Source organism: Lutjanus erythropterus, chromosome 12 (genome assembly GCF_056507025.1).
Source record: "Lutjanus erythropterus isolate fLutEry1 chromosome 12, fLutEry1.hap2, whole genome shotgun sequence".
NCBI classification, from domain to species: Eukaryota; Metazoa; Chordata; class Actinopteri; order Lutjaniformes; family Lutjanidae; genus Lutjanus; species Lutjanus erythropterus.
Window position 1 is genome coordinate 4,997,681 of NC_139328.1, and position 22,320 is coordinate 5,020,000.

Consider the following 22,320-nt stretch of genomic DNA (forward strand, 5'->3'; position numbering starts at 1 on the left):
ATACTCTGTTCTATTTTAAAAACACACACAGTAGATAGTGCCGCACATACCTGAACTCTGACCCACAATGCAGCACAGCCAGCAGACACTAATAACGGTATGCAGTAAGACTCACTCAACCTTTTTTGGGCCGGCTTCTGTGGAAGGCCGGGTGGACATCAGCCCTCCGCCGACCTGCTCCGATCTTAAAATAACCCTTTTTCCCTTTCGGTCACAACAATACCACATTACATCAGTCAGCGTCACGCCCTGCAGTCACACGCCAGAGTGACCTTTCACACAGTGCCAACAGAAACCACTGTGACCAGGAAGCCTAACACCTCAGGTACCAGTCATGAGCTGTTTGAGGAGCATTTTTACATCATCTCATCATGAGTTATTTAAACTCTTGTGCATCCTTAACTGTCTTCATTAGTCCTGCCTGTGTGTCACCACGTAGACCTCATACATTATAACCAATAATAATAGCTAATGTTACGGCAATATCACATGTTCAAATAAAACATTTACAAACTTCCTTTGATTATTGTGTATTGGTAGGGTATAAACTAATCCTTAAAACAACAGGCAGACTGTACATTGTATTTTATGGCCCAGTCAGTTACAGTAAAGCAGCCTCTGAATCAAAATAAAACGAAGAGAGAATGAATAATACAGGTGATGCAAAAGACCAACAGCAAATAAATAAACAGTGGTGGAAAAAGTACTGAAAATCTGTACTCCAGTACAAGTACTGTTACATCACTAAATATTACTCAATTACAAGTAAAAAATACTGGTGTTAGAAATATATATAATGCATACTTGTAATGCATACTCTTGCAATGCATACTTACTTATGAGTAAAAGTGCAGGCTTGCAAATCTACTAATAAAAGTACCCAAAATGTAACATAATTACAGTAATTTGAGTACTTGTAATTAGTTATTTCCACCCTTGTAAACAAATGAGCACATTAGAAAAAATCTGTAATTCTCTAAAGTGTGTTCTTTCCTTTTTTAAAAGCTTTCAAAGATCATATGATGTAGATATTTTGTGTTTTATGTGTCTCCCATAAGCTTCAGTAGACCCGACACTAAAGTCTGACACCAAACAGAGCCTAGACTGTTGGTTAATGGTGTAATAACCTTTGCTTTTTTCAGTTTCCTTTTTCTACAGTAGCCCAGAATGGACAAACAAAGCAAACTGTAGTTTTTCCCATATACTAGTTAGGGGAGGGTGAGACGTCATGTTTGAAATCTGCAAGCTCACCGCTAGATGCCCACTGAGTCCTGCACACTGGCCCTTTAAGTGCATTTAGTTTGCATTTAAGTTCACTTATTATCATCAGTGTCTGCAGTGGGGGCTTCTGGGTAATGTAGTAATGAGTATCAACCTGCTAAAGTGTGGGACACTGAATCTCTACCTGGGGTGCTGAGACCATCCATCCATCCATCCATCCATCCATCCATCCATCCATCCATCCATCCACCCATCTATCCACCCACTCATGCATCCATCCATCATCCATCCATCCACCCATCCATCCACCCACTCATGCATCCATCCCTCCATCCATCCATCCATCCATCCATCCATCCATCCATCCATCCACCCACTCATGCATCCATCCCTCCATCCACCCACTCATCCATCCATTCACCCACTCATGCATCCATCCCTCCATCCATCCATCCCTCCACCCACCCACTCATGCATCCATCCCTCCATCCATCCATCCATCCATCCATCCATCCATCCATCCACCCACTCATGCATCCATCCCTCCATCCATCCATCCCTCCACCCACCCACTCATGCATCCATCCCTCCCTCCATCCATCCATCCATCCATGCATCCATCCATCATCCATCCATCCACCCACTCATCCATCCATCCGTCCATCTTCTATTCTTGCTCGTCCTGTTCAGGGTTTTGAGTTTCTGGTTCGTCTAACCTGCATGTGTTTGAAAGAGAACACACACAATGGAAAAACACACAACGCACTGTGACTAGATTAACACAAAATAATAAGTGACGACAGTCACAGGATTCATGCAGGTCACATGACCTTTTAATTTCACGCCTCTGTCATGTTCATATTATAACGTAAACCCTCGTCTTGCAGATGTAGAATGAAACCAGCTGGATGAGCACAGATTAATTCTGACTGGGTGGCATCGTTAGCATCCATGTTAGTTTTGTTTTTTAACTGTTACAGTGTGATCAATACAAAAACACACTGAAAAGCAAGACTGAAGTTAATGAAACGTTAAATCACATTTAACCAGAGGTGGAAAGAGTACTGGAAGTCTGTACTCAAGTACAAGTACTGTTACATTGCTAAAATATTACTCAATTACAAGTAAAAGTACTTGTGTTAGAAATAACCTCTCCAAACTACAGATGCAAACTTTGTACATTTGCATGCTAACAACTGATTTATCATTAATAATTTATAAAATACAAAGCATGTTTTCCCCTCAGTTACGTTTTTTTTGTTGTTGTCATTTTTCCCTTCATTTTTCCCTCACTTTAAGTCCAAGATTATTCAACAAATGGCTCCACCAGATAAAACAATGTCAAAATATAGTAGAAATAGCATGAAAACACCTTTAATTGGTTAAATCTCAACGGCAGTTAATTGATGAATGATTAATCATTAACATCCTTATTCCAGCTGTGTGCTGCTGCAGCATTTTGTCTTGTTTTTCAGTTTCATGTCCTTGTTTTCATTGACAGGTTTGCACTGTAATTCAAATAGTACTCAGTACTCAACTATGGGTTTAAAAGTAACTAAGTAGATTACATAGTGTAATGCATACTAAATTACAAGTAAAAGTGCACACTTGAAAATCTACTCCTAAAAATACAAGTAGCCAAAACGACTTAATTACAGTAATTTGAGTATTTGTAATTAGTTACTTCCACCCCTGCATTTAAGACATTTTAAAACCTAAAATTTAGATTATTGGGTTTTATAATTTTTAAGATTTTTAAGGGCCCACAGACACCCTGCAATCAAGAACACCACATTACATTAATTGATAGGAAGGGAGTAAAAATAAGCAGTGTTATATTTTACAACCACTTCTACTAATTTGCCAGATTTTATAACAGATTGAATGAAGCAATATTAAAAGTCACATGATTTCTCACATGAAAAGCTGAACTGGGTTGTGCAAGTCAAGAGCAAACTCTGCCTGCTCTCTTCTTGTGACCATGACTCGGCAGTTTCAGCGGGGATTGCCTGCCTTACATCAACCCGGTGACATCACCGACATTCAACTCCAGCGAGATCACCTGTGAGTGTGTGTGTGTGTGTGTGTGTGTGTGTGTGTACGGAAAAGGAGCAGGGGGAGTGGAGGGAAAAGTTGAGAGCAGCTTGCACAACAGATTGCATGCCAGTGCCTCCTTCAAAAAAATGTTTCCAGGGAGTCATGTGGTCTCCAGTAATCTACGCCACAGATTCTGGTCCCGAGGGCAGCGACACAAATAGCACGAAAACACCTGATGAAACCTCACTTGTGTTGTGCATAATTTGTGTAATGAAACATGTGGAATAGATGTATCCCTCTTTAACTGTGCAGCATGTGTGCAGCTGTCACATGCTCCCGGCCGTCACCTGACTCTAGGAAGTCAGCTGGCTGAAAAGGCTAAACTTAACCGTCCAACAAAATCACAGAGAATTGGTGAAAAGGGGAACCCGTTTGGATGAATGAACATGGTCCTGCTGACCGAGGCAGAAGCCCGTGCAGAGAGAGCGCTGAGGATTATTGTTCTCTTCAGCTCAGAGATGGCACTGAGGCCACAGAGGCCAACATGACCCCTGTGATCTGCACGTGACTCCTCTTTACAACTGCTAAAGGTCAGAATTCAGCTCGGCTTTGCTAAAATTTCCAGAAATGAAAATGAAAACACGTGCAGTTCTGGCTCCAAAAAAAAAAACCAACTTTTTATTGACAGCAGTACATAAGTATTCGGATTTCAGTTAATGTAAAAAAATGAAACATAAATACACTTAAATATCATTAGAAATAACTTAAATTGTAACAAATGAATTATTTTACTTGTGGCAAAAAACCAGCTGGCATATGAAACACTAAATACACAGAATGTCTTCACTGGATGTGCAGCCCTTCCCTTTTTAAATTAGGACAATAGCAACATCAACATTAACAATTTAATTCAAATAAGTGAAATTGCAAAAAGGTCCAGTGTTTCAACAAGTGCTTTGTTTCTGCAGAGAGAGGCCGAGGCCTTGGTCCACTCAACAGCTCCGTTTTCTGACTCGTCACAGAGGCTTTACCACACAAACATGATAGAATCCGTCTGTACAGTGTCCGGCTTCACATTAAAAAGCACACACATGCTTTTTTTTTTTTTTTTTCCATTTCCACCTCACGAAGATACAAGTGCCTCGCCATCTCATCTTGGTTGCCAAGGCTGACAGGCGCAACTCCAAACAGTCCTGTCCAAAGTGGAAATACATCCCCCAGCAAATTTTTTCTTTCCCCATCAGCAGTGCTTTGGAATTTGATCTCAGGGTGGTAATGTGTCCATCAGGGTTCACGCCACCCTTCCTGTGCAGATATAAAAGTCCTTTCAGAGAGTTTTGCGGCTAAAAGTTCATCGTTCGGGCAGGTTGATGATGGGCACCCACTGGTCCATACAGCGGCTCTCTCTGCAGAATCGGTTCACTTTGCTCAGAGCGGGGTCCTTCCATGATGTAGAATGTGGACTCTGAAAATGTAAACAGAAAGAGAATAAATTAGCTAAAACATGAATCCATTTTTTATGGCTCAGATTGCACTAAATTACAAGTAATCCCTGCTTATGTGGAAGGTATTTCCCCTGCTGAAAATCCTGATAAGTCATATGAGGGAGGAGTCACACACTTGTTTACCAAAACCACAAGAACAAGTACAGGCAAGTTCTTCCTGCATTAAGAGTTTCACTCATGTGTACTCACCTCAACCTTTTTGTATAAAATCACAAGACTCACTTAGGTGAAAAACATTTAGAGAGAAAAAAAAGAGAAAAGATACTTACTGTGACCAGGACACAGTGCAGGTCCATAGGTTCACCCCCACTCTGCTTTCCACCTCCTCCTCCACCCAGAATTTCTGCCAGGCGCCGGGTGTTGTTGACTCTCAGGATGTTGATGTCATTCTCGCAGCAGAAAGCCTGAATGAGAGTAAAGTGGATCTGCAGGGCCACATCTTTGACATCTTCGTCATCGGTGGCCAGGATGCACAGAACCACATTATCAGGGTCTCTGAGGAGGGAAGGAAAAGATTATAAATTAGTCTATTTATAGTTCAACAAAACACTGTATACATCCTGCAAGATGCAAGCAGGAAAACATGTGCATTAGGACATGTGAGAGATATCTAACAGGGTACAAATCATCTTCTTAATAATGCATGACTCACAATGATTCACTTCATTAATTAATATGGGAAGCATCATTAAATCCTGTTACTCACTGCTAACAAGTGATCAAATCACTGTGACTCAATGTGATTAGTTCACACTTATAATTCAGACAATAATCGATATGCACTAAGTTTGCTGGATTCCAGTTAACTTACATGAAAGTACATTTATGTCACTGTATTAATATTCAATATGTTTGCATCTGGTGCCCAGTTTGATTAACAATAAAGTTTCATATTTCTATAAGAACAGTTATAGTTGTGCTTTTAGAGATGCTGAGCAAATACATTGGTCTGAAATCAGCTTTAAAACTGCTGAAACAGCTAATTTATATGCATATAAGTTAATGTATGAAGTAGTTGTGAATTAACATCCACTAATTGTTTTTCTACTTCGTATAAAGTCATTAATAACTGCATTAAATCATAAACGAGTCATGCATGAGTTAAGCATAAGTCAGTTATATGATTTGTACCCTTATTGTGTAAGTGTTGCCCAGTAACTTAAGTGTTAGCTTGTGTAACCTTGTACTTACACATTGAGGGATTTGGCAGCCTCGTAGACTCCCACTGTAATGCAGCCCTGCGGTAAGGCAGAGGTGAGGACTTCTTCCAAAGCTTTCGCCACAGAATCCATTCTGCAACACAGAAACAAAAAAAACTTAATGTTGGCATCGTTACAACTGGACCGCACACACAAAAAGACACTCTACACCGTCCTGCTTCCGGCTAACATTAGCCGGACTGCTAGCTAACCACCCGGCACCGCTGCCAGATGCGCACAGGTTGGTTTCGCCGACTAAACACCAAACTGAGATCAGCTTTGCGGTTGAAATCTTTTCTGACACCTGTGTGAAAGCGAAACGGCACATTTAAGAATATCACATCAGGTTTTCTGGTACTTTTTGACCACCTTTAAGCGATGTTAAATGAGCGGCGTCGCGTTAAGTTAAGCTAACATTAGTTACCGAAAAGTGGAAAGCGTCTCGCGACCCGGTCTCAGCTGAAGAGCAGTTAGCAGATCAAACAAACAGACACCGTCTTTTAATGTTTATCAGCGGTGAAGATGCTGTAAATCAGTTGTCAGAACAGAAATGGCTTTAAAACTACCTTTATCGTGCATTGATCTATTTAATGCATGTCAGGTTGCAGCACACACTGTAAACAGCGTAGCAGGTTGACACCGGTAATATTAAATATGCATCGATGTTATACTACAGTATAATAAATGTCGTTAAATTTACCTTTCTTGAGAGTAATCCCCACTTAGTTCCTCAAATGTCATGTTGTACATAAAATCCAAAGCCACCTCAGAGCAAAAGAGTACCACCGTGGAGCTCGTAGTTAGTTTATCCTCGTATCTTCTCGGCTATACATACACTTTTATCTGTTGTCTCACTGTGCTGCAACTGAGAGATAAATCTGGCAACTTCACATTAAAACTGCCTGGGACAATGAAAGTCAGGCGAACATTTGCATGGCTCTGCTCATTGGCCGCATGCTAATTTTTCGGGCGTGCTCTCGAGTGTGATTGGACAGAGACGGAGCGGTGGGCGTGTCCGTCTCCAGCTGGGTTACTACCGTGGCTACAGCTGCCTGCTGGCCTCTAACGTCTGGACTAAATACAAATATATTCAAGAGCCTGGCTCAAACATTTCCTGCCATGTTGTAATAACTTGTGCACAGCTGTGATGCTAATTCTACCCGTGAACATCTGACATCTCAAAACGTTGCACACAGACACAACAATTTGACAACAGTGATGATTTCTGGCAGTGTAAGAACAACCTGACAATAAACAAAACATCTGTATTTGAAATATGTTGCTAAAAGTGAATGAGCATTAAATAAAGTGATGAATGAATCAATAACTTCGTGCAGAACTCACCCTCGCTGCCGGACAGGACAGGACAGGCCTCAGGACAACCGCATAGCAACGGGACGCTTCTGGGAAGAATGCTGCTCTCTGATTGGTCCGCTGCGGAGCGTGCGAAAGCCTACCGAAACCGCGCGCGAGATCCAAAGGACTGGCGCGAGAAAGAGAGGGGAAAGGTGTCAACCTGCCAACACCAAACTACTGCAGCATACCTGAAGTATTACTGCTTTAAAACACGGTCAGTATCAGTCCTGAGCAGTCTGTACTCAAGTACAAGTACTGTTATACTGCTAAAATTTTAACTACAAGTAAAAGTGTTAGTGTTGGAAATATACTTAAGTACATAAAGTACAAAGTATGCGTAGCAAAAACTACCCAGAGTATCAGTTCCTTTTAACCACTGATGCCACATCACCTCTACAATCTAGGGTTGCAAATTTTGTGCATTTTCCTTAATAGTTAAAAAATTGATTATTAATCATTAGCAGTTTATTAGATAAAGACATTTTTTTTCCCTCATGGTCATTTTTGTCTTATTTTAAGTCCAAATTTTAATTTTCTTGTTCAACAAATGACTCCACAAGACAAAACAAGGGCAAATGAAGTGCAGTTACTGCCATGACTATTGATTAAATATCAAATACATTTTTAATCAGTTAAATTAATTCTGTTTTCATCATGTTTTGTTTTTCATTTGTATGTCTTTGTTTTCATCGGCCCATTTGTGATCAGATCACCTTACTGGCAAATAAAGTGCAACTTAAAGTTCTGGATATTAATTCAAATTTAACTCAGTGCTCAGTTACATCTTGTAATGCATACTTAATTATAAGTAAAAGTACAGACTTGAAAATCTACTCACAAAAATACAAATACCCCCCAAAAAAACTACATAAGTTGAGTTTTTGTAACTAGTTACTTCCACCCGTTCTTCTTTTTCCACTGAATACCCTTTTATTTATTTATTTATTTATTTATTTATTTATTTATTTATTCATTTATTAGACTAATTATTGGATTACACCAGATAAGCAGTATGGAGGCATTTTATGTTTTTATTCTAAGTAGCATCATTGATAAAAACCTAGAGCTATTATACCTTAATATTTTATATCAATATGGCTGCTATAAAAATTATGTGAATATTTACCATTTTTGCTTAAAAAATGCTTAAACAATTAGCAAAAAGTTGCAGAAACAATGATAAATTGATTAATTCTTTCAACTCTAGGCTAGATGGATTCAGAGAGGCCAGTTCACTCTCACACTAAGACATGACACAGGGAATAGTGGATGTTATAAGGTGTTATGCTGCCCCTTGGTGGCTGCAGCCAAAACTTACTGAAAAGACACAGCAACACACTCCATGACAGAACATCAGAAACAGACTTCACAGAGGATTAAACATAACTGAAATTTCCTCTTTGTGCGCTTTGGCTCTTGCACAAAAATGCCTGAGGATACTGGGTCAGTTTATGCAATCCCTCATAAATCTCACTGTAACAGACGCTTAACTGGTTTTAATTACATTAACTCTAATTACTACCTTAATAAGATTTTTACTCTGTTTTTACTCAGATTTAATTTTCTTGACAGGTGATGAATCTGAATATTTTGTCCCATCTGTTCCAGGACGGTCCAGTAGGAGGCAACACTAGTCCACCTCACGCACTTGAACCGCATGTTCTTCATTTCAAATTTCAAAGAAAACTCTTGTACTCGTGCATTGAAGCAGCTTTAACAGACAGAAATCACCTGATTTCTAAGTTGCATGCAGTCACAGCAACTGTTAAACTGTCAGGATGTGCGTCAGTGCTGAACACTTCATCACAGGTTAGTTAAGTTTAGATAATGATGAGCTGATCTTGTCTGTAGATCAGAGCGAATCAGGAAAGAGTCTTAAAAATGGTGGAACTGAAGTTTCTAATGTGAAAAAATATGTTCCCACCATTAAACACCTACTTTTAGAAATGTCAGACTAGACTAGGTTGGTGCAGACATACAACTACAAGGCTGTAATTCTATTTTTTGACTGGTTTGTTTTATGTGACCACTGACAGCTGACTTCTCTTCTCAACCCGCCTCTAGGGGCCACAAGTGATTACTAACTGTTTCAGTTTAAAATCGTATTTCAGCTCAGGAAAACAACTATGGGGGGGTCATGTTAATGTTAGCAGAACTTTGCAAATCTCCACTGGTTGCGTTTGACAGTTCTGGTGGCGTTGCAGTAGGTGCTTCACCATCTGTTGCCTGGCGAGGATCTGAACTCTACTGAGTGGCCTCTTCTTGTCCAATCCATTTGTACTGAAGACATTGTTTGTTGACCTGGATTTATGTTATGTTGTTGAGTTCAGTAAATTGATTATAAATGAAAACAGTGACTTCTTAAAAGTGTCAAAATTCTTGTGCATGATCAAATGCCAAACAGAGCATGTGAGCTGTGCATGCTGCGTTTGTTTGCTGCATTTGCAGAATAAATATCACGATGTTCAGCGATCAGTTTGGCACTCCACAAAAGCTGCAAGTTGTCAGCTTCACAAAGGTCGTATTTATGCAGAGGTGTTGCATTAAATCTGATCCTATATTGTGAAAAGTTGATTGGGGAAATCATAGAAAATTGATTTGATAACATTAAACTTATACCAGGGTTATCGGACATGGAAATATGGGTGATGAATAACAAACAAACATCACACTTTTAACGGCAACAGTTTTTTGTATTGACCATTGAGCAGGTGATGAGACCAGGCTGCTGAGGCGACTGAAGCGGGGAGGAGGACGGACATCAGTCCAGATGGGACACTGGAAGGTGAATATTTGAGCATGTTTGAGAGACTTTGGTCACTCAGGTCAGGTCTTTCCTGAAGCTCAGGGTCTGTCTGACATGGTAATCATTACCTATTTAGTTTGTACACATTATCTCAAGCAGATCACCAATGGCTAACATATTTTTTTATGATAATAAACCAGTAATAGTTTAAGGGCAAGATTCCATGGTCCTGTGTAGTTTTGTCCTGGATCATCACTTTAGATATTCAAACAAGATGATGGGAAATACCAGCATTTAACATTTATCTTTCACTTGCTCTGCCAAAGCTTTTGCAAAGTTTTGCAGCCAGTGTTCATTAAAAGTAACAATTCTGACAATTCTTTGTTATAGATTCCTGTTATGCTGGAAAACAAAATGATTTTGTAGTTTGATTCTGATGAAAGCCCTGAGACTCACATTGTTTTTAATGTTTTTTTTTTCTTCATTTATTATGATAATAAATGAAGAAAAGTGGGAAGTCCCCACATCTAAGGGCATGTCCTGCCATTTTTCATGAAAAAATACTTTCATGATTAATTGACTGTCAAAAGAGTTTCATAGGTAATTTTTTTCCCCTTTTTTTTACCACTTGGGCAACTTAAATATTATCTTCACATATGACTCCTTCATGTTTCTGGAGAGCTCTACTGTGCAAATTATGGTCAAATGTTCTTATCTGGTGTGGTCTACTTTGCAGAAACCAGGACAGGAAAACACAGTTTTCTTCAACCTCTGAACCCTGACAATAAGACTGAAGAATCCTGCAAAAAACTTAAATCTTATCACCAATGGACCAGTTACATCTCCCCTAGTATCTGGAGCTCCTGCACAGGTGAAACAATGACATAAGTTTATGACTCAGGACGGAGCCGGACCCACTTTACCTCCCAGACTTCACAAACAAGCAAACTGACTAGTTTTTGACCTCAAAACATATAAGACAGTCCGATCAACCTGAACCTGTCCAGATATTTCTTATACATCCTGCTCAACCTCTTCATTTGTTCTTTCATTGCTTCCTGTTTTAGTTTGATAATCACCTCTCCTCTCGTTACTGACTTCTCCTCACTTCCAGTTTCTGTGTGGTTTGATTGACCCTGTCTAAGTCCCACCCCTTTTTGCTCTGGGCTCCAATAACTTTTGAGCAAACTTGGTACCTCAGTCACCTTTCTTCTTTTCCTGTAATGACAAAGAATCGCATCTTAAGTTAGCCGACGTAAGCAAAACGCTAACTATCTATCTATCTGATGATTGATGTAGCTTAGCTAGCTACATAGCTATTGTTTTGGCTACATTAGCTAAATTAAAATGTGAATATATTACACGTTTACAGGTCCTTCAGCAAAGTCTTTTAACCATCTTCAAATGTGTTTTTCTTTAGTTTTCAGCATAAATAAGCCTAGCATGTAACATATTTAAGTAAAGGGAAAAGAGAAATTTGACTAAGCTTGGTTTCACGCCGCCTCCATAGTGGACAGAGCAAGACTGGTCTGTGAACAAATACATGTAAATAGGGGAGTTGTGTTTTTCTGGATTATATTTCTCAACCCATTTCAGTGAGTCAGGAAAACATTTTTTTTCTAACTTACTCAACATAGATCAGGAACCCTTGAATATAAAAACGACTCGATTGAAATCGGATGATTGAAAAACCTGCAGCTGCCCCATCTACAGTAATTTTACTCACAGGGCGGTGAATTGTCAGGACTGGTATAATGATTTTCTGACTGGAGAATTGGCGCCACCTACTGCTTAACCATCTCCTAATAATCACATGACCGTAGTGGATGGGAACAAGCATTCAGCTAATATGTTAGCCAATCAATCTGTCTCTGAGTTGTGCTACTGCGTCCATTTTCTTGTTCATATTAAGAACAACTCATGTCTGACAGTTTGCTATCATTTTGTGTATCTTATTCTTATATTTATAAATCTTTTCATTCTCTTCATTCTCAACAAGTGTTATGGAAGCAGGCAATTCTGAGGAACAAGTAATGAGCCGAGTGGAAAAACTGTCTGACCAGGGAATGACTTTCCTTGAGTTACAGAGGAGTGAACAGGAGCCACTTCTCTCCCATTGGTCAAATGTCCTCTGTAGGCGCCAACCGACCTGAGTAAAATATATTACGCGAGACCAAATCTTGGAGTGAGATTCATTTTATTGGCTGCAGGGAACTTTTAAAACAAGTTCAGTCCTCATTTTATCTCCTCTTTGTTTCAACAACTGAGCTCCATGTGACATCTCAGTTCTCTGCTAGAACCTCCATCACACCATCAGAACAGAGCTCCAGAGGTAAGTACTGACCGACCCTTACACATGTTCTTACTTGTGTTCTTCGTGAACTGTCACTGCAGTTTCTGGTCAACATTCACCCTTTATCACCACGGGAGAAAACTAATGTCGTAAAAATGCTCGTTGCGCCAAGCTGCTCAACTTTGACTTTGCTCCAGCTTCCAAGAGCAAAGTCAAAGTTGAAAATGCAAATCTGGACTATTTTGAGCAACCTGTGCGATGCTTCTAGACAACCAATGAGTATTTTTGCAATGATTGTTTGAAACTGAGAATGTTATTGCAGAGAGATCTGGAGTGCACATGAAGAATTGTGGATGATTGTGTCCAGCAGTGGGAAATACATTAGGGAAGCAATGTATTCAATACATTTTTTTTGTGGATAAAAGTCCTAGAATATTTGGGAAACTGGGTAGGGACGACATTGCGATTATCGCCTCAGCTATGTCTATTAGGTGACAAAACATAAGAACCCCAAAGTTCAAGTGATGAATTTTTGGTTGTCAAGTCCAAGATGTAAAAGAATGGGCAACTTTAATGACACAACTGCCTCATACGAGCACATGCTCAATAAAATAGTTGGTAGAAATCTAAAGTTACATTCAAGTGACAACTTTCTCTTGCTCTGCCTGCCTTTCTTGTCTAGCAGGAATAAGCCTGGAGAGGATCATGCAACTGCTTGCATGCATGAAACTCGCATACTGCTGGACCGATCAGCCTAATATTTTTTTATGCACGCTTACAGCTATATGCTGAAGGACCCTGTGCTTCACACTTTTTCAAAAACATTGAAAAACCTGCTTTTATGGCTCCACAGCAGTGAAAGCTGTGGCTTAAGTGGCAAAAATGTGCTGTTGTTGACTTGGAGGAAAGTAGGACAGGAAAACATAATTTTCTTCAACCTCTGAACCCAGACAATGAGACTTCTCTCTTTGCTGACACAAATCTTAAATGTTATCACCAGTAGACGTTACATCTCAACCCAAGGGTCTCCACGGGTGAAACAGTGACATTCAGATTATGACTTATGACAGGGCTGGACCCTCTTTACCTCCAGACTATACAAACAAGCAAACTGACAAGTTTGTGACCTCGAAACATTATTTCTTGTCTGCTGCAGGCAGTTTTTACCAAAACAATTCACGGTACTTTTCACAGCCACAGGCCTTTAAAACCATCCTTCAGGAGCCTCTGAAAGGAGACCTGTCAGAGAGGAGGGGACACGGGCCGCTGCTCCCCGGTGGACGACTGATTATGTAAACTTTAAGTTATAGCCGACCAGTTGATGTGTACAAAACCAAAGAAGTCTGCAAAAGCCTGGTGTTGCTGGCACTGAATTGATTTTAATAATCCACTCTGGATAATGTGTGTAGTTTTTGTGCATAGCTTTGAAAATGTGCACAACTTCCTAAAATGAGAGAGAATGCTGGTCCTGCTGCTTTCAGGTGACTGTAGAAAAGTAACCAACCATAAAAGAGGCGGCTGTGGAGGAAACAGCCTAACACAATTAACAACTGTCAAGAGGGAACTTGTCGACCCCCTTTTGGGGTGTGTTTTGACACGTGCCAGAGTCTGAACCTTTGCTGGATTTGTTTTCCATATATACTGATTGACCACCTGTGTACTAAACCCTTAATTGAACATGTATTCACACACACGCCACTGTCAGGACCTCTCACACACTCTTGCAGATCAGCGGCGCACTGTTTACTTTTGGTATGTTTGGCATTATTTTGTGTATCTTAATCTCAGATTTCTGAATCTGTAATCTGCTATGATCCGTTGTCTGACCATTGAATGATCTTCCTTGAGTTACAGGTGGGTGAACTGAGCCACTCCCTCTGAGGGCGTCAACAAGATACCTACATAGAAAAATATGACCTGAGGCCAAACCTCGGAGTGGGATTCAAGCGCAAACCTTCACTGACCGCGAGGAACTTTTGAAACTGAAAAAGAGTACAATCCTGAATGCTTCATCGTCTCTGCTGTTTCAACCACCGACCTTCATCTGAAAACTCAACTGTCTGCGAGAACATCCATCCAGTCAACACAGCAGGGCTCCACAGGCACATGTAAGTACTGACCAACCTTGATGCCATCCTTCTGCTATAAAGTTGGCTATATTATACTATATACTATATATTATACTATACTATAGAGTTGGCTTCCCAGTGAATGTTCACTGCAGGTTCTGGTCAGTTTGATTAATATTCACCTTGTAGCTGAGATGGATTCATATAGATGTGTTTGCACAATCACATTTCGATCATTGGACCTTTGATTCCATATAAGTTATGATGTATCATAAAGAGGTGGATCACAGTATTGTCAGCCACAGTGTGATCAGTTTGCTCTCATGAGACACAGGAGATAAAGAACTTACCGAGGTCTTTCTGGACAATGAGCATCTCCCCCAAAACCAGCTCATGAGAGGAGGCCCTGTCAAAATGCAAAGACTATTCTTAACTTCATGACACAATGTACATTTCCTCCTATTTAATCTGGCACGTGCACAGGCAGACCCCAAACAGGGCTTTGTCTCCTGTCCTTTCGCCTTCAGACTCGACAGTTATCCCTCTTGACTGGTGCTAATTGGGTTGGATTGTTATGCGAGGCAAGGCAAGTTTATCTGTTTAACACTTTTTTTTTGTAACTTATTTTTATTTCCTTGAAATAATTAACATCGTACAGTACAGACGCACACTCAGAGGTCATCAGTGTCTTTAGGAGACAGTCCATGAGTTTTGGCATTCCCTCAGTGTCCATACGAAGTTCCAATAAGTAGGAATGAATAATAATTTATGTCCATGAGTCAAGAAAAAAACAGATAAATACACAGGAAGAAAAAATAACATGTTCATCCATAGTTATGTTGTCATTAAAGAAAAAAGAGAGGTGTTGTGTGTCTGATATTGACAACTTATTGATTAACCTGCAGTGACATCTGAGTGAGGGGAGATGAGTGAGAGTTTCATCAAATGAATAACCCAGATTGTACCAGTCAAACATTTCACCTGTCTTCTGAGGTCAAGTGATGAACTTTGTCCTCTTCCATGAGGTTGCTTGTCAGTGGTGATATAGTCCAAGCACTGTGTACTGCGATCAGCTGAGCTGTTGCAGTCTGGTGAAGTTCTCGCACCTGTGGACATACGTCTCTCCATTAACACTTTTTAATTTTTATTTTATTAGGCGTACATCTTTACTTTTATGCTAGGATGCCTAATAACATCAGGAAAAGTGACTGATGATTAAAACTAGCCTTTAGCTAACTCAGGTGCATTTACATTTGTTTAAGTGTTGATTCATGTTCAGCAACAAAACAACAATGACAACAACAATAACAATAATAATAGTAAGAAGAAGAATAGAGCAATGCAAATATAGAGCAAAACAATGTTAGTACTTTACAGGGGTTCAGTCAAGATTAAAACATTTCAGGAGAGCACTGAGACAAATAAAATCAGACAATTAAAATAAAACAAAAATAAAATAGAATAAAAAAACACCACCAACATAATATTATAAGATTAATCAATAACAAGTATAGGAAAACAGATAAGACATGTCCTTTTTAGAGATACATTTTGAGTAGCAATTTTAAAAATGTTACTGATTATATAAGTCTCACATCCTCAGGAAGAGAATTCCAGTGTTGCGTGACCGTAACTTAAAATAATGACAAAGTCATGGTCAGACATTACACCCAGGTATCTGGCTGCAGGTTAGACATTTTTAGACAGTGTGTTTATGTACAATATGTCCCAGTGGCAGCATGTATATATGGCACTTGGTTTTGATTCGTCTGTTCAGCAGGAAAGAACGTCAGTCCGCCTGGTCATGATCTTTCTCAAATTACAACTAAACACTAAATTATTTTTCTGAAAACTTTTTAAGCGAGTACTGTAGTAGTAGAATATTGATCCATTTTTGATCAGCATTGCCTAGTTTGACAGTTTGATCTGAGTTTTGAGAGTTTTGCCCCTCAAGCTTTCCCCTCTTTTATCGTCAATTTTCCTCTAAATAGGACCATAAACTACAAAATGAAGATCATGCTGTTTACTTGAAACTAATGATTGTGGTGGTTTAGAGGCATGTATTTATAAATCTCTAGAAGTGATGATAAAACAAGCATAACAGCATAACCTTCATGATTTTTCAATACAGAGCCTCCCCACTGTTCTCTGGACTTATGGCTAAATTCCACCAGACACAGTGCTTGTGGTTCCACCCGCGTCCCCGAAGCAGCTCTCTGGTCAATTAGCACAGAGCAGATTGAGCGAGCAGGAAGTCAGACACAGAGAAGGCAGGAAGAATCCGGTTAATTTTCAAAATTTAAAAAGACCTTGTGCAGACTCACGATCGTAAAGACAGAAAGGAAACTATTTGACCACGTAGCCTGGTTATCCATGAAGCACAAAGACCAAGGAAAGACAATTAAATCAACGAAATCTGAGCAAGTAAACATAATCATGTGGGCAAAACACTCCACAGCTGAGGCGCTTCTGAAACGCTGCTGGTGGAGCTTGCAGCCGTGTGGAGGACGGATCAGAACCGTGGCACAGATGTGCCGTGTTTGGTGGAATCAACTGGTTACATTATGCTACTTGAGGGTCCCCTGGTGGCTTTTGGGGACCTACACAACCACACAGTGTGCATATAGCAAGAAACGGCCCTGGTCAACATGTTGACGGAGGCTTTTTGTGTTGACAAATTTGACTTAATTGATTAAGACTAAAACGAAATGCATGTCCTGCATACTTTTTAATTTAGTTAGTTAATACACATCATTGGAGTTTTTTTTCTCACTTTTATATGAGTTAACTAAAATGCATAGTTTTAGTTATTAGCTTAGCTCCAGTGAACTATAACAACCTCACCGTGGAGTGGCCATAAATAAAATAATTAATGCTAGTTTATAAAATATTCTCTTCATGTTTAAAGTTGGTGGAAGGGGTAGTTATGTCTGTGCATGGATAAGCAAACTTCTAAAAAAGTCTTATAACACAAACTGTTGTTTTAATGTAACATTTCAGCACAGCTGACCAGTCCATATGGAGCCAGCAAGTAATCCAGAGAAGAATCTGATGGCAGATGAGAACAATTCAAATCATGCTCCAGAAAAGAGTCATAATAGAGGCCAGTGGGCCAACAAGACGGAGTTCATCTTAGCAATAGTTGGAGAAATCATTGGTCTGGGCAACGTTTGGAGGTTTCCGTATCTGTGCTTCAAAAATGGAGGAGGTAAGAGCTTGATTAATCAGAATCTGAATCAGAAACTTGGAATTTGCTGTGACATGTTGGTGCATACTGGTGCATAACAATAAACATAGTAGTAAAAATACACTGCCTGCTCAAAAAAAAAAGTCAAACACTAATATTTCGTTGGACCACCTTTAGTTTTGATTACGTCACACATTCTCCATGGCATCATTTCGATAAACTTATGTTGTAGTGTCACAACATTTATTTCTGTCCAGAGTTGCATTAATTTTTCTCCAAGATCTTGTATTGATGACGGGAGAGTCGGACCGCTGTGTAAAGTCTCCTCCAGAACATCCCAAAGATTCTCAGTGGGGTTCAGGTCTGGACTCTGTGGTGGACAGTCCATGAGTGAAAATGATGTTTCATGCTTCCTGATCCACTCTTTCACAGTTTGATCCTGATGAATCCTGACATTGTCATCTTGGAATATGTCCGTGTCATCAGGGAAGAAAAAAATCCATTGATGTAAAAACCTGATCACTCAGTATATTCAGGCAGTGAGCTGACATCAGTTTTTGGGCTCATAACGTTGCTGAACCTCGACCTGAGCAGCTGAAGCAACCCCAGATCATAACACTGCCCCCACAGGCTTGTACTGTAGGCACTAGGCATGATGGGAGCATCACTTCATCCGCCTCTCTTCTTACCCTGATGCCCCCATCACTCTGGAACAGGGTAAATCTGGACTCATCAGACCACATGACCTTTTTCCATTCCTCCAGAGTCCAATCTTTTTGCTCCCTAACAAACTGAAGCCTTTTTTTCTGATTAGAGTAACATCTTTTCCACGACCACGGCATCTTACCTGTTTGCTGACTTAAATCCAGGTGGTGACTGTCCAGGCAGTGTGTAAAGATTACATAGTCCTAAAAACATAAGCAATAAGATAAAGATATAGAGACTTAAGGCAAGTAATCTAGAGAATATAGAGAGCAAAAGAAGAACACAGTATGAATTACAACATAGTCTGCTGCAATCACCAGTGAGACTCGGTACTCTGGTTTATGTTTAACAGCTGTGCTTTATAATTCTTCCCTTTAGGAGTTTTCTTGGTTCCTTATGCTTTAATCCTGTTCACTTGTGGGATCCCCATCTTCTTCATGGAGATATCTCTGGGGCAGATGACTGGTCAGGGTGGAATCACATGCTGGAAGAAAATCAGTCCTTTATTTGAAGGTACCGCTGCCTCAGTTATACATTTAATACAGTGGGATATAATTGATATACTATTAAAAGTTTGTGTTTATTGTTATTTGGTAGATGATAACACGTTTTCGCCTCAGGTTTAGGCTACGGCAGTCAAGTACTTTCACTGTACACTATGGTATATTATATCATCATCCTGGCTTGGGCCTTCCTCTACCTCTTCTCCACTTTCCACGCTGTACTCCCATGGGCCAGCTGTAACAACACCTGGAACACAGGTACACAAGTCCAATACACCCTCTAACATTGATTAAAGGATAAATCTGGTGATATATGTTTTGTGTTCTTAGCTAATTCAATGAAATGAGCAGAAAATGACAATAACAACTGTTGCTTATATCAGTAGTAGTAATTGTTAATGTATAGATGCATAAATCTCCATGTTTGTTGAACAACTATTAAAAACACATCAAGAAGCCGTCGTGTTGCGCTGACATGTTCCTTCATACCATGAACATGGGCTCTGTTGTTTATTTTGACTCAGTTCCACAAACACCTTCCTGTTGTTAAATATTTGCATGAATTGTGTATTAATCCACAGTTGAAAATAGTCCCCTACAAACATCTGATTTCTGGGTGTTTGAGTGACACTGCTAAAAGTTACTGCGCCCAGCTTTTTCGGGAAATTATTTTCTCTTTCTTATGAACACTGGTTCACATCGGTGTCCCATTTTAAAAGATTTTCATCTTCGGTAGGAGGAAAATGGTTTTGAGTCTGAGCAGTAGAGCAAGAACAGTATATCTGACAGGAAGAGGAAACACCGGCTTGTGATGAGATCAGTATGTTGACACTTCAACCCATAAGTAGTCTTTTACTACATTATAGATTCATTAATAGGACTCTGGGTGTTATAATCCCTGAAGATTCAGCACTATACATACCCGAGTGACTCGTCATTGTGGACCTCAAAGTCATGCTGTGTTTTGGATCTGGGTGTGTGACTCGTGGTTGGCTTATGGTGGTCACATAGGAATCCAGCTGGGCTCTCTTCAGCCACGTCATATGTGGGTCTGATGATGGAGCTCAGTGTATTGCAATGGAGCAAATAACAGGGACTAAGGTTTTTTTTAATTCGGAAACTACAACTATTTACAGTCATGATTACAATTGAACAACTTACATTGTATGATTGACAAGGTCTTACTGGGACCTAATAGTTAAAACAACCTGTCAATAATACTATAAACAACTGGTATGACAACAGGTTAACCACATCAGGAGGAACAGTCACATCTGCTGTTTATGATTCAGACAGGAAGACATATATACCTATACACACATACATACATACATACATGTACATAAACACACACAAACATACATACATACATACTTAATTTCTTACTGACTTACATACATACATATACACATACATACATTCATACATACATACTTACTTACTTAAATATGTCTATACATACATACATACATACATACATACATATATACATACATACATACATACATACATACATACATACATACATACTTAGTTACATGAATACACACATACTTACATACATACATAAATACATACATACATATATATACATACAGAAATGCATGCATACATACACGCGTACATACATATATATATACATACAGAAATGCATGCATACATACACGCGTACATACATACATACAAACATACATACTTTCTTACTTACATACATACATACAGACATACTTACATACATACATACATACACACATATATGTATACACATACGTACATACACACATATATGTATACACATACGTACATACATACTTACTTACATACATACATACATACTTACATACATACATACATACATACATGCATACATACATACATACATAGTTACATGCATACATACATACTTACATATGTAGATACTTACATACATACATAAATACATACATACATACATACATGCACACATATATGTATACACATACGTACATACATACTTACATACATACGTAGATACTTACTTACATACATACATACATACATACATACATACACACATATATGTATACACATACGTACATACATACTTACATATATACATACATACTTACTTCAATGCATACATACTTATATACATACTTACATACATACATACTTACATACATACTTACTTCAATACACACATACATACATAGTTACATACATACATATATACTTACTTACTTACTTACATACATACATACATACATACATACATACTTACATACATACATACATACACAGATACACACATACATACACACTTACATACATACATACATACATAGATACTTACATACATACATACATACATACATACATACATACATACATGCATACATAGTTACATACATACATACATACTTACATACATACACACACATACATATATACATACATACATACACACATGCACACATATGTACATTCATACATACATACATACATACACACACAGAAACGCATGCATACATACATGCATACGTACATACATATATACATACATACCTACATTCATACATACATACATATGTACATACATACATACATACATACATATGTATACACATATGTACATACATACTTACATACATACATACTTACTTCAATACATACATACATACATACATACATACATACACGCATACATACATACATAGATACTTACAGACATACATACATACACACATGCATACATATGTACATTCATACATACTTACTGACATACATAAATACATACAGACACACATACACGCATACATACTTAAATACATTCATACTTAAATACATGCATACATACATACTTTCATACATACATACGTAAACACATACATACATACATACATACATATATACATACTTACATACATACTTACATACACACATACATGCATACATGGTTACATACATACTTACTTCGATACATACTTACTTAAATACATACATACATACACACATACATACATACTTACTTACATACATACATACATACATACTTACTGACATACATACATACATACATACTTTCATACATACATATGTAAACACATACATACATACATACATACATACATACATACATACACACACAGAAACGCATGCATACATACACGCATACATACATACATACATACATACCAGAGGTTGCGCTAGACTTTTTCATTGTCTGTCATTTTGACTGACAGGGTCATAAAAATCCCGTCATAATCTATTTTTACCTGTCACTTTAATTTTTAAAATGAGAATAATTACATATTCAATAGCATTTAATTTTGATTCATTTTTAATTAATATTCAGTCCAAACAAGCTGAACAGAGAATCCACACCGTACCTCTTTTATCAACACCATCATCATTATTGGGCTTTTTGAAGAAACTTCACCTGCAGACACTCAGCTGCTGTGACAATAGGTGCGTTTGAGATGATCCAGGCATACACACACACATACATACATACATACAC

General features: G+C 38.7%; 2 protein-coding genes and 1 long non-coding RNA gene across 3 annotated transcripts in view; 2 read left to right on the forward strand and 1 right to left on the reverse strand.

Moving 5' to 3' along the window:
- Window positions 1-3,907: 3,907 nt before the first annotated feature.
- On the reverse strand, window positions 3,908-6,841 carry gadd45aa (growth arrest and DNA-damage-inducible, alpha, a). Its single transcript, XM_084732508.1, has 4 exons — window positions 6,663-6,841; window positions 5,955-6,056; window positions 5,033-5,258; window positions 3,908-4,723 (listed from the first exon to the last, which is right to left on the reverse strand). The coding sequence occupies exons 1-4, from the start codon at window positions 6,710-6,712 to the stop codon at window positions 4,610-4,612; spliced, it is 492 nt and encodes a 163-aa protein (XP_084588634.1). The 5' UTR covers window positions 6,713-6,841; the 3' UTR covers window positions 3,908-4,609.
- A 112-nt stretch (window positions 6,842-6,953) lies between these two features.
- On the forward strand, window positions 6,954-11,145 carry LOC146317419 (uncharacterized). Its single transcript, XR_014771662.1, has 3 exons — window positions 6,954-7,532; window positions 10,030-10,103; window positions 10,801-11,145. It is a non-coding gene; the product is annotated as an uncharacterized LOC146317419 (long non-coding RNA).
- A 6,299-nt stretch (window positions 11,146-17,444) lies between these two features.
- The window catches only part of LOC146317420 (sodium- and chloride-dependent GABA transporter 3-like), a 37,251-nt gene continuing 32,375 nt past the window's right edge, over window positions 17,445-22,320 (forward strand). Inside the window, exons 1-3 of the mRNA XM_084732509.1 lie at window positions 17,445-17,634; window positions 18,697-18,831; window positions 18,939-19,079. Coding sequence (XP_084588635.1) covers window positions 17,445-17,634; window positions 18,697-18,831; window positions 18,939-19,079 — 466 coding nt within the window. The remainder of the gene's footprint in view (window positions 17,635-18,696; window positions 18,832-18,938; window positions 19,080-22,320) is intronic.

Bases quoted from the DNA above. Each gene is read 5' to 3' on its own strand.
- gadd45aa (XM_084732508.1), bottom strand. From the start codon at position 6,712: ATGTACAACATGACATTTGAGGAACTAAGTGGGGATTACTCTCAAGAA. The intron at 6,057-6,662 runs GTAAATTTAACG...TCTGTGTTGCAG, and splicing joins GGGGATTACTCTCAAGAAAG to AATGGATTCTGTGGCGAAAG. The intron at 5,259-5,954 runs GTAAGTACAAGG...TTCCCTCCTCAG, and splicing joins GCTGCCAAATCCCTCAATGT to AGACCCTGATAATGTGGTTC.